The 13234-nt window shown below is 31.6% G+C and overlaps 2 protein-coding genes across 2 annotated transcripts; one reads left to right on the top strand and one right to left on the bottom strand.

Annotated features, from left to right (window-relative positions):
* Positions 1 to 616: 616 nt before the first annotated feature.
* Positions 617 to 4664, bottom strand: LOC106142411 (small ribosomal subunit protein uS7m). The gene is made up of 4 exons (XM_013344157.2): positions 4353 to 4664; positions 4002 to 4196; positions 1225 to 1459; positions 617 to 902 (listed from the first exon to the last, which is right to left on the bottom strand). Exons 1-4 carry the CDS (start codon positions 4415 to 4417, stop codon positions 684 to 686), a joined length of 714 nt encoding a protein of 237 aa, XP_013199611.2. The 5' UTR covers positions 4418 to 4664; the 3' UTR covers positions 617 to 683.
* A 389-nt stretch (positions 4665 to 5053) lies between these two features.
* On the top strand, positions 5054 to 12597 carry LOC106142406 (DNA-directed RNA polymerase I subunit RPA43). The gene is made up of 4 exons (XM_013344154.2): positions 5054 to 5375; positions 5457 to 5648; positions 11447 to 11599; positions 11931 to 12597. Exons 1-4 carry the CDS (start codon positions 5197 to 5199, stop codon positions 12274 to 12276), a joined length of 870 nt encoding a protein of 289 aa, XP_013199608.2. The 5' UTR covers positions 5054 to 5196; the 3' UTR covers positions 12277 to 12597.
* Positions 12598 to 13234: the final 637 nt, after the last annotated feature.

The raw sequence follows: 13234 nt of genomic DNA on the forward strand, positions 1-13234 counted from the left end.
GCACAGCCAGTCGAGCCTTTTTGGATAGTTTCTGACTGCTCATAAAGGCATGCAAAGCTCCATTCACCATGTTCCCCGCGTTCACTCTTCTTTCAATATCACTATCACACTTGCCATCTGATGTAAACTTTGATCCTAGATATACAAACTCATTCACTTGCTCAATTTTTTCTCCTCCAATCAAAATATTACATGCTGTCATTTCTTTCTCCATTTCAAAAACCAGTGTCTTAGTTTTACTTACGTTCACTTTCATTCCTTTCTCTTTTAAAGCTTCATGCATTCAGTTTACCATCTCCTGTAACTCTTCCGCTGATGACGCCAGTATAACTTGATCGTCGGCGTAGAGATTTAAAAAAAATTTAAAACATTAAATTTCTATATTTACCGTTAAATACTATCCCTACTTTCTACTTTAGATATTAATATCGAGTATATACTTAAAACTTCTTTAACGTCATAGTCACTGCAATAATTTAATTTAGAATATAATGTTTAAGACTTAAGGCCATAGTGTATACTTTTTTCTACACATATGCAACAATTTTAAAATTAACAACTTAAAATAATTTGCTTGGTATTTTAAAAGATCTAATTCAGAATAGGGATACTCATATTAACTGAAACATTTTAATACTAACTCATAAATGTGTACATTGTGAATAATTCTCATTCATTAAAATCTACTGCCATCTGTAATGTGCGTATGCCCGATTAGCTTCACACTGCCGGTGCAAATCTTGTTTCCTTTTCACAACTTTTCCAGTGTTGTTAGCAGCGTCCAAGAGCTCCCTTGCAAATTGTTCTGGGAAATGAATTGTCCTATCTTTGTCGTTGGTGGCCTCCAAAAGCCATTTAATTGCTAAGAATAAAGATCTCTTTTCTGTTATAGGACCAGGCACCTGGAAAAATATATTTACAAAAAAATTTGCAAATTTTGTATACAAGCTTAGGGTTTATCAAAATCATATTAGTTCTCCCAACTTCTTCAATATTAATATAAAAGTTTACTAGGATTGGTTTATGCCTTGGGTTAAAGATGGCAGTCATATGTATATAAAAACCTTGCACTGATACATGACATTGAGATAATGGTGTAAGTCCAGCCACTGTTTTATTTCCTTTAAACCTTTACTGATATTGATTGTATTTATAATGAAGGATTATCCTGAAACTAACATTTTCTCCATTCAGGACAACAATTGTAAATAAACCATTTCTCACCTGATATGTAATGCCACCCCTCTTTATTGGGGAGAGTTGCAAAAGAGGCTTACAGTTGGCAACAGCCAAATGCAATATTTCTTTTGGATCCAGTATTATTTTCGCTTTCTCTTCAGGTGTTGATGCAAGGTGGTATCTTTCAATCTGTCTTCTTTTTATGTTTTCAAAGGCTTTTTCAACTAGGCTTCGAGCCAGTTTCTTTTTACCCATTTCCATGACATGATTAATGACTTTACTGGAATCAATCCACACTATTAATAAAGACAAAAGATTTGTGTTGTTGTATGTTTGTAAGGAAAAATCTCAGAAACCAATTTAGAAAATTCTTTGACCATTAGAATGCTTAATTATCGGAAGGTGCCATAGGCATAATTATATTTCTTTTGAAATAAATTCGATTTCAGACAGATTAATCAATATCTATAAAATAATAATGCTTCCAAAGAGTGCGTGCCCTGCTCACATGATTGATTATATATGTATACAATGTACAACAAAAATATAGATCTATAAAAAAGTCCGCGACATGATATATCTAATTAGGTAAGTAACTAAAGGGTATTTTATATGTTAAAAATTTATGTAAATTCAGTGTAAATTCAGAGTGAAGGCGTAGGAATGGTTGCAAACAGTGCGTGTGGAAGCACAGGTTCAAATCCTAAATGGGCTTTGTACAATGACTCTTCTTAGTTATGTGCATTAGTTTTAGTTTAAACTGATGCTGTAATTTCATTTTGGCATTTAAAATACCTACGTATTAAATCTACCTACCCTAAAAAGTTACGCATTTAGAAAAATTCCTAACTAGATAACATGTAAAGATTCAATACTCATTGGTTGAGTGAATAACGCATAAAGAGGTACCTCACAAACAAACTAAAATACTGAGAATAATATTATAAAGAAAACATTAATCCCAAAAAAAGAAATGTAAGCTTTTAATTTTTTTTGCTACTTTTTATAGTTTTTCTGACATCTACCGAGCACAGCTCGGTCACCTAGGTATGGAACATAAAAATTTTCGGTGATACAACAATACTGCCTCAGCAACGATTGCAATTAGCGCATAACTGGGAAGCGATAACAATTAAACTGGGGAGCGAAAAAACATATATATTCAATATTGTTACATCTTTGGCAGAATGAACTATAAACTAACTGCATATTTATGTACTTCAGCTATTTGTATAGTCCATTGCTGAAAGAACTCCATAAATGATAAAAAAAAATTACTTATGCGGTACTGTATCATCAAAAATGGAATTATTATTGAGCATTTTCATTATTTATGCTTATTTGTAAAGGATGAAATAAAACATTGTGTGTTTGTTGATATCAATCTCATTATTTTATTATGTCATTAGAAGAATAATAGGCTATTTGACTAAGTTTTAAAAACTATCTTAGGGTATTTATTTGTTTATAAGGAGCCCTAAAAAAATACTTTTCTGCCTTTATTACAGCTATTTTTTTAAAAAATCGAAAAAGAAAATGAAATATTCAAATATGCCGCCAAAACGCGACTTTTAGCAATATGGCGGCCATGGCATGCAGTGACGTAAATTTCGTGTAAATATCATACAAAGCTTGTTGGTGTTTCGAAAAGTTTTAATTTTCTCTTGTTTTATTTAACTTGTGCCACGTCATATGTGTGAAAATGATTAAAATGAGTTCCTATAAATGTTGTGCAGTGCCTCAATGCACTAATACAACAATAAAATCTCCTACGAAACTGTTTTTTTCTATGCCGATGGATTTGAATATTCGCAAGAAGTGATTTCAGATCATGATCTAAGATCAGTGGGTACCAAGATATACTTACATTGATGTTTTCACATTCCTCAGTTCGGCAGCATAGAAATCTGGATTGTCTTTGAAGAAGACAATCCAGATTTCTTCTTCCAACCATTATTGCGTCCACTTTTGGTAGGTTTCGACTGTCAGCTTTCGCGAAATTGGTTTCCATTATTAAATACCTATGTTATCTGAGTAATCCTGAGCGATCAAACACTTATAAAATCTTGAAAAATAATAGCGAACACTAAGGAACGGTACGATCCACAGTCTGTTTATGGATAATTGACGTCATAATAGAAATAGCCAATCACGTTCGTTTTTAGTCACGTGACAGCTGCATATAAAAACCTAATTTTCTGAGACGGATTTTGTTTAAATAATGCAATATTTTTATCTCGCGTTATTACAAATCGCTCCAAAAAAATAATATTAAGACTGATGACATAAAAGAAATGTATATTTTTAATACAGTCAAATAGCCTATTAGAGTCATAAAAGTTCAACAACAGTGAGATCACAAAGAACAATGCATATTGCTGTCAAATATATGTCTGTGAAAATTTTCAATTTTAATTTTTTCATACTTTTATGGTTTTGCAACACTGGTTTAGTAGTATTGCAGTATCAACAACAATATCAGAGTTTGTTTGTTTGTAAATACTTTATTGTAGGTACATAAAAAATTATAGACATACAAGTATCCTATTTTTTAATTTTTTAATAATATATATACATTATAAGTATAACATAAAATATTTATTTTCCTGTATATATTATTTTGTATATATTTATTATTATATAATGTATATCTTTCAATTAAAACTTATCTGAATTGTGATTGTTTAATATTCTATCTGAATTTTACACCTGGCTGCTTATACTTTTATTTGCAGTTTTCAAGATGTGATTAACATGAAATTTACCTGTGGTACCTCAATAGAGTGTTACTTTATTAGATAAATTAAATATACAATACTTACTTCACCAATGGATCGTGGTATACTGAAGAAGTTTCATATGATGCGGGAGGTTTAACTGGCACAGAGGCATATTTAGATAGTTCTGAACTTTCAATTAAGCTAGCTTGATCTTCCTTTCTAAATATTGGGTTTTGAAAATAGTCTGGAAAACTTGTGGGTCTGGAATAGTTACACTTTTGTAGTCCAACAGACCACCTGCAAATTTTCGAAAAAAAATAAGACAAATAAGTTTGTAAATACTAGCTTTCGACCATAGAATTACTACCTTTTTTAATCTACTTATGTACCAGTTTCCAGCATTCTACGATCAGAAGTTTGTTTTTTAGAATTAAAATCTACACGGTTACGTACCTCAAAAACACAGAAGGATTCTGAGTAATGCACTTGGAGAGTGAAAATAAAGCGTAACTATTCATGATTATCAAGTTCTATCTTGCAAGTTTTTAGGAAATACAGTAGAATTTATATTACTATACTTAACAATTATCAAAAATAAATTTCTTATTTTGCAATTGTACAGTAATTTATCATGAAATTATCAACCACCGAAAACTAATTTTCTTTGGCTTATGCCTCTATTTTTAAGTATTTTTATTTCTTCAGTAAGTTTCTTTTAACATAACCTAAAATCAACTTAAAAATAATTAAGGTTATATTTAATTAATACATTGACAGTGACACCTTAATCAAAAATGTTGAAGCATGACATGACTACAAAATTCAAGTGTTGAAAGTCAAGGAAGTTTAACTACAGAGCAATATATACTAGGCGATTTATTCGAGCCATTTCAATAAGCCAATCCAATTAACAAGTGATGTAGACGGTCTAATTTTTAACATACACTAAACCACAGCTCTACGTTGAGAACCCTATCCGCATCCTTAAGCCACATGTATCCACATAAATTAAAAATAATTATTTGGTCCGAACTAAAAAACACTTCAATATCATGAGAAAGCATGGGGAATGGGGAGGACCACCTACCTACGTATGTCAAAGGTTTTGACTTTTTGTTATTGTCATTGTCATTTGCCATGTCAAAACAAAAAGCAACAAAACAAAGAAAAGCAAAGCAACGAAGAATTCAACAATCAATCAAACAAAATTGCATTTCGAACTGAATCATGTCTAAGATTTTTATGAATTTACGTTGAGAATACATGTGCGGGGGTAAAATTTATTGCGCTTTCGAAAATGTCAACTATAATAAAATTTGAACTAAAAGAATTAAGAAAGTTAGCAAATGATAAAGACTCTTGCGTTGTTGAAAAAAAAGTGACTCAAAATCTTGCACTGCAACCTTGGTGTCTAGGAAATCTAAAAGAATCTATAAAGAATTTATTAGATTACAAAATAGGGAAATATGACAAAGAGTAAGCATATTTTGTTTGTGAGGTATGTAATAGTATATGTGTAGAAAAATGTTACAGTTTTGCAATTCCAACATGTTTTAGATTCAATGGAATTCTCCTGAGCTATAAAAATCTTCGTATACTACAGAATATAGGATCAATACGCAATGATAATGCAGATATCAATTTTCAAGTACAAGCAGACTACTTTATATTTCGTCCCTATGTTGGCGCTATGTTAAAAGGGGTTATCAACAGGAAGAGTCACACACATTTGGGAATACTGGTACACAGGTAAACAGTAGTTTCTAGCTTTTGCCCGTGGCTTCGCTCATGCATATTTGTTGTTTAATGTGTAGCAGGAGCAACGATTTGGCTCGACCACCACCAAAGGGAAGATCTTCCGCCAGGTGTTATGCCTGGGGATGCAGCTCCTACCATGTTGAGTCAGAGATAATATTTATGCTCCAATACTTATTTGTATGCACAGTGACCAATTTTTCTGCTCACTACACTGTCTTAAGAAGAAAGATTGCAAATTTACGATATTAATTATTAAACAGCTTTTCCCATGATTGAACTCTGCACATTGTCGTTCATAAACATTTTCATCATCATCTTTTTTTTCTGGAATGACAGATACCATTATAATATCCTTTTCAATTCCTTGGTTTTTTCGGAGTACACAAAGTATCTGTTTACTGTTCCTGAGGGAAGTTAATGTGGAAGAACCCTTGGGCAATGGCAAATTTTTATAGTTGCATTGTATCTATAATTAGTACCTAAAATATAATTTTCTTATTACACTAAACACTAAAACTAAGTCACATATAACAAAAGAGTCATTGGTACATGGCCAAGGTTAGATTTAAACCTGGGCTACCAGGCACATTTAACTACCACCTGCTCTAGCCGCATACAACCTACTCATACCTACAATAAGTAATTCTTTGCACAATTTTTTTTTAATTTCACATTATTAGTGTATCTATTTATTAATCTACTTTAAAGAATTAAAGTCATTATGTCTGGTGTAAATTATCTTGATGATGATTAAGGATTAATATGCTTGTGTGTAGCTCTCAAAATGTACCTTTTTGATTAACATTACACCCTTATTTTGGTAGTACATTACAAATATAAATAACTAGCTGTGTTCCTGGGACTTCGTCTGAGTGGAATAGTCATTTTAGTTCATTGAAGGATGAATAATGTTCCCTGGTTTTTTTTTTTGTCTTTTTCCATTATTTCTTCGCTCCTAATAGTTGCACAGTGATGTAATATAGCCTAAAGCCTTCCTAGATAAATGGCCTATTTAACACAAAATAATTTTTCAATTCTAACCAGTAGTCGTATTAGCGCGTTCAAACAAACAAACAAAAAAACTCTTCAGCTTTATAATATTAGTATAGATAATCAACAGTTTGGCCAGGCACGCAAGGAAAGGTTTTTGAAACGCTTTTCCGCCATATTACTTTAAAAGTATTGATTAATCTATCTGAAAACTAATTTGTTTTAAAACAAATATGCCTACAGCAATCTCGGATAATGTTGCTTTCTTTGAAATTGGTTTGGTATCTTTGGAGATTACCCGCCTCAAATATACAAGCTCACAAATGCTTACCTCTTTATATTATTAGTATAGATTGACAATTATTTGGGTTGTATGAACACATGTAAGTTAGGGTTGCCAGGTATCCACAGGACACAGTCATGCTTCTGAGTGCCTGTCTAGCTAATATTTACAGGGCTTTTAAAGGAATTTTGCAAACATATGTGGCAGTCCAAGCATAAAGGTACCACTTGGGTGGTATTGAGTTAAGGCCATATTTGGATAGTTAAATAGTTGGTTGATCATATGGAATAAAAAAAAAATTAATCATAATAACATTTATTGGAATAAAAAATTTTCAAAGTTCACACTTACAAAAATCAAATTATTGGGAAACAGGCATTGAAAGTTTAAGCTGTATTATCTAAAGATCTAGTAGTCAGTTACATAGATTATTATTTATTATTATAGAGCAATATGTTTAGTATAAAATCAATTAGTTAATGTTATGGAAACATTATCGAATAAAAAAATAGAAGCTTAAAACTAACTATATAATAAGTTTAGTAAAAGGGCCCAGTTGAGTACAATAAAATTTTAAACTGTAATAGCTAGAGATCTAGTTGTCAGTTACATAGATTCTTATTTATTACAATAGAACAATATGTTAAGTATAAAATCGACTGGTTATTATTATGGCAACACCATCGAATAAAAAAATAGAAGCTTAAAACTAACTTTATAATAAGTTTAGTAAAAGGGCCCAGTTGAATATAATAAAATTTTAAATTGTAATAGCTAGAGATCAAGATGTCAGTTACATAGATTCTTATTTATAATAATAGAGAAATATATTAAGTATAAAATCGACTAGTTTTTATTATGGCAACACTATCAAATAAAAAAATAAAAACTTAAAACTAATTGGTAGTTATGTTAAGTTTAGGAAATGGGTCGAGTTGACCGAAATTAGGTTATATTTCGCGTACATTGTAACACACATTTATTAAGAATATATATACTACTCGTAGGACATACAAAAACAGATTAAATTTACGTCAAAAGAATAAAAATTAATGAATTAAAAGTCATTAATACGACACATTCCAAAAAAAAAAGAATTAACCTATTACAGGTTTCAAAAGTCAGAATTAAATCTCAAATATTTTCTGACCTGCGCTTTGGACAAAAATATGACCCGTTTCTTACTTGATTCCTATGACCGACTTCCTTGCGGTATGAACAAGTTGGCGTTTTTCTAACACTCAGCTTAACTAGCTTAGCTTAGCTTAGCTAACTTAGCAATTTGATTGGATGATGTATTAGAAGTAGAAGTAGTTGTTCCTTCTACTACACTACAGTGACTAGGAGTGGATATGTCGTCTAAGACTATTGGTTTGGGACACAAAATAGGGTGATTGCGCTGGTTTTCGTCCAATTAGCGGAGTTGCTAGCTTTCAGACGTAAAAATAATATGATAAAGTATCCTAATTAAAATAGCTCATATTTGTTTATATACCTCATATAGTCTATTTTTGATAAAAATTAAGAAACTTTTAATTATAACTACATTGTTTTTTATATAAATAATTAAATGTTAAATGGCAGATTTCACTAGTTTTCGTCCAAAAAATTTGGTTTTCGCCCTGGTGTGATCTAGTTTCCGTCCAGTATGTAAAAAAGAGTAAAAGTGCAATGTTAAATAAAAACTGTCTTTATAATCTTTTATTTAATCAACAAAAATATTTATTCTTCAGCAGTAGATTTCCTGCTTTTTTTATTTCCCCGAATCCATCTATAACAATTAATTTCATAGTTTAGTACCTACTAGAAAAACCTGTACGAATTAACAAGAAAATGTGTTAGAAGTAGATTCAACACTATTATGGACGAAAACTAATACAAAAAAAATTGCTGTTTAGTTTTCGTCCATGCCATTTAAACATTTTTTTTTACAAGCAATACTGAGAAATTATTGGACGTTAACTAAATATCTTGTCAAATAGCCAATAAAGTTCATATATAAAGAAAACACATATTTTTTTATAGGTCTGAAAAAGTAAAATGAACATTCCAAATATTTAGCTTGCTGTTTTAGTTTCCGTCCACGTGGACGGATACCAAATAATTGGTAAAATAGGCATGTCAGTATTCGTCCGCAAACTTTTACTAAGATTACTACAAAAACATTGTAAAATAACCTAAACATAATGTTAGTTATACTCTTAAATATCCTTACATGCCAAAATATTACCCAATCTATGTGAAATAGTCATAAAACCCACCACGGAGTGTTCCTGCACCAGCAATTTTTTTTGTATCGGCAATGACGTCTACGAAACACGAACACATGCCGGCCACTGAGTTTAATTTTTTCGAAGTTGACAAATTGGATTTTGTGGTTGTTAGAACTGTTGCTTAAGTATGAAGGATCGTGACAAGTTGCAACATGCGTGCATAGGTGTGTTTATATTCTTTTTATATGCGTTTAAAAGTGAAATGGACGAAAAGTAGAACTGGACGCCAAACCAGCGCAATTACCCTATCTTTAGATTCTTCTTCGACAAATTCACGTATTTTGTTATACAAATACCATTCCTTTCTATAGTCATACCTGACGGGAATATTTGTGTTGGAAGTTGGTCTTATACTTTATTTGGATTTAAAACTTTTGCCACGACCGATGGTAGCATTTCAGAAATATTTTTGTAGCAAAGCATGTGCCCTTTGTTATTTGCGTTAGATTCAAAATGGGAAAATGTTAATAGCTGGCTTATGGTAGAAGCATCTGATTGAAAAAATTTTGCCCAGTCATACATTTTTATAAAAGTATCACCTTTCTCATTACCTGTGAGAACAGCTGTAATTGCGTTAGTTTTTGGACAAGCCTGAACTGCGGCTACAACCAAATCCATTAATTTATTAGATTCTCTATTTCTAAAACTTTTTTTAAAAAGTCCAAAGTACATGTCTGGGGCGAACTTGGTATGCCCTACGGGAAGGAATGACATGCGAAATGACCGATGCCTACCTGTAACAACTCGCCACGTAGCATACTGCATAACATAGTTATTTTTATTTTGCCCAGCACAGTTATCAGCGTGGCACACAACATCGGTTTCACCTAATCCGAAATTTGCAAAAAAATGATGCAGCAATGAAATGATTACGTTAGCCCCTTTACCTGTATGACATGATTCAGGGATAATATATAAGACAAATTTCTTTAATGGCTCTACAGCAACACCAAATAAACTGACTTTGAACCCTAACAAAAAATAAAATGGCCCTATCTGTTGAGAGCTATGTGGTAAATGAACTTGCTGAGCAAAATCAAAAGAGTAATGCATCGTAACTACAAGTAATATGAGGTCCAAGCATAGGGAAAGATTCAGAGAATGAATCTCTTACACATCTGATTATATCACTGTAATATTTTCTTTCAATTTGTACTAGGTCTAAATGTTACTTTGATTTAATTATGAGATTTAATTTTTCTTCTTCACTCAAGCGTTCATTTTTTTAATGTTGTTACATTTTTTTGACAAACTGCGCAAAGGTCAGTTTTCGGTTTCTGCACAACAACATTTGGGCAAAATGTTTCCCAGAGGTCGTACCAAGTACTCCTACCAACAGGAATATTATTCAGTGAAATTAGTGAATCACAATATGTTTTATAAACGTATGATTTGGTCATACTGCAAGGAAGTATTACTAGATCAGAATTATATCGGTGACCTGGTAGACGGCCAGGTAAAACTAAACCGTTATCATTGGAGTACTGTTTTATATAATTAACTGCATCAGCTCTGGTTTGTAAATTATAACAATTGTAAGGAGCTTTTCGTGACTTATAGACATTTGGCGCGACACCGTTAGTCAAAAAATCTCTATTATAAAATATCGCTGTTGACAGTAGATGTCTTTGTGGTTGGTTAAACATCGACATTAGTTGTTATTTAACTCATTATCATTATAGAATTCAATTTCAATCATTCAATTTAAAGAGTGTTGATAACTGGTCCCTTTTCACTAAACATATAATTGCATTTTTCTCACGTTGTGTTCGTTATTTACAGACGATTATTATACGAAAATGTAGCCCATTGCATGTTGCATTAAAATCCATTAAAATCGCATAATGCCAATTTTCCACCTTTTTTCACAAAATCTCAAATATCTCGGAAACTAGAAAGTGCTCAGTGGGCCCTTTTCGCTTGGACGGCCACATATAATTTGTGAATTGCAGTTTCATCTGTAAAGACATCAATGACCTTTCTTAAACCTGTGATCGCATTCATCAGATTTTGGATTTTGTATAAAAAAATTACCCATTTCTTGCTCTCCCAATGCATGTGTTAAAAGTTATATATAAATTTAATTTTTATTTATTTATTATAAGCTTTTACTTTACCTAAATAATTTTTCCCTTGATTTTAATTCCCATGGTGACATACCTATAAGAATTGAATATAATAAATTTTGTGCTGTTAAAGACTAACTAGTAAATACTTAAATCTATTATTTAACTTACTTTCAGAGTATTCAATGTTGTTATACCACGACCTACTGAAGAACCTGGCAATAAATGGATTGGCTCATCAGTTCATGAAGGGCAACCAATAGCATTTAGAGTCGTTGTTTTGGATCTATATGGTGCCTTACCATACATAAGAGGAGAATTAGATGAAAGGTAAGTATTTTATTCTTATTTTAGTTCCACTCCCTTCCTCAGCACTAATTCGCCTAATCGTCATATAAATTAACTCTGCCTATAATGATGTAAGCCTATTTAGCATCATTTTATGCCTATAATGGTGTAGGGCTAATAAGCAACCAATAATACCCACAGATAATGTACCTTTGAAATTTTATTATCGGTTTAGTATTTAGTTTTTCCAAAGATTAGTCTTTACAAAAAAAATTACAAACTTTATCTCTTTATAATATGTGTATAGATAGAGTTTATTATATAATATATATATAATAACCATGTATGGCTATAATGATATACCTATTTGCAGATTTATTAAGCTGGGACTGGATGGACATATTGATAATATTGATAATACCCTTCATGTGAATTATGTTGACTTCGAAAAAACTAAGCCATTTTCTCAAAAGCAAAGCGGAGATGGATTACCGGAGTCAACATCCAAGAATGTACAGAAAGTTAACGCTAAACAACAATCTAACAGAATTGCTAAAATAAATGGGAAACCCACTCCAGAAAAAAATAAAAATTCGGATAAAGACAATCTTTCTGTAGAGAAAGATAAAAATAAAAGGCAGAGTAAAGTATTAGAAGCTGATTCAAAACAACAGGAACCAAATTCAAAGCAATCTAAAAAGCACAAGAAAGATATTTGAGTGTTCTAAATGTGGGTTTGAAACTAATCTCAGTAAAGTACGCCATTTTATCTGATTGCTATTAATGATTCATAAATTTCTATGTATTGCTAATTTGTTTTTTAGTTTCAAGCCCAGGATGCTATATTTCATGTTGAAAAGTCATGCCAGTCTTTACAGACCACATTTGCTGCATAATATGTTAAGAATACAATGTATTGTAAGTTTTACATATTATGTATCATTATGTATTTGTTATTAGCTATCATTTGGCTTTAGTGACTTTGGCTAACGTAATCTGAAATTGAGAATGAAAAGAAATATTTTATGTATTTTCAGAATTTTATTTATAATTATACATTTCTTATGAAAATTTTCTTTTAATTTATAAATAAGTAGGTATTTAAAATTACTGAGGTCTAAGCTAAAATGGCAAACAGTACCCATACCTAATATTTTATTTAGTACTTGCTCTTACCCGCGACTTCTTTCGCCGACAATCTCAATTCATAACAGTTGACTCCCCTTTCGAGGGGTGTCGTGAAGATATTGCATATCAGTTTATAAGATGAACCAAGGCAAACAGAGAAAACCGCATTCAAATCAGAGCAATAGATTTCGCAAAGAGCGAGTTCAAACGAAGAAAGAAGTACCAAGATGTTACAATATATTCATTTCGTTATTTTTTTCAAAGTATTCTCCCTGTCAATCGATGCATTTTTGCATTCTATTTAACCAATTATATTAGCGAACGTCTAGACTCGCAAAGAGTCTTAATATCGCTTGGTGAATAACGAATAGTTTAATAAGGTTTTAAGAGCCTAACTAGACTGCTCGCTATTACTCTAGTCTGAAAAACGGGCGCTTGCTCAGTTCAGTCGCACGTAATCTGTCGACGTAGGCTATTGCATGGAACCTGTACTTTCGAAGCCCGAAAAATTGACGAAGCACTTGCTGCAATGAGTTTGACTAATAATAA

This window comes from Amyelois transitella, chromosome 12, assembly GCF_032362555.1.
Source record: "Amyelois transitella isolate CPQ chromosome 12, ilAmyTran1.1, whole genome shotgun sequence".
Taxonomy (NCBI): Eukaryota; Metazoa; Arthropoda; class Insecta; order Lepidoptera; family Pyralidae; genus Amyelois; species Amyelois transitella.

What these genes read in the sequence shown, in the direction of transcription:
- LOC106142411 (XM_013344157.2), bottom strand. Translation starts at nt 4,417, where the DNA reads ATGAATAGTTACGCTTTATTTTCACTCTCCAAGTGCATTACTCAGAAT. An exon ending in TACCACGATCCATTGGTGAA is followed by an intron (nt 1,460 to 4,001) that starts GTAAGTATTGTA and finishes GATTGATTCCAG; the next exon opens with TAAAGTCATTAATCATGTCA. An exon ending in GGGGTGGCATTACATATCAG is followed by an intron (nt 903 to 1,224) that starts GTGAGAAATGGT and finishes ATATTTTTCCAG; the next exon opens with GTGCCTGGTCCTATAACAGA.
- LOC106142406 (XM_013344154.2), top strand. Translation starts at nt 5,197, where the DNA reads ATGTCAACTATAATAAAATTTGAACTAAAAGAATTAAGAAAGTTAGCA. An exon ending in ATAGGGAAATATGACAAAGA is followed by an intron (nt 5,376 to 5,456) that starts GTAAGCATATTT and finishes AACATGTTTTAG; the next exon opens with ATTCAATGGAATTCTCCTGA. An exon ending in TTGGGAATACTGGTACACAG is followed by an intron (nt 5,649 to 11,446) that starts GTAAACAGTAGT and finishes ACTTACTTTCAG; the next exon opens with AGTATTCAATGTTGTTATAC.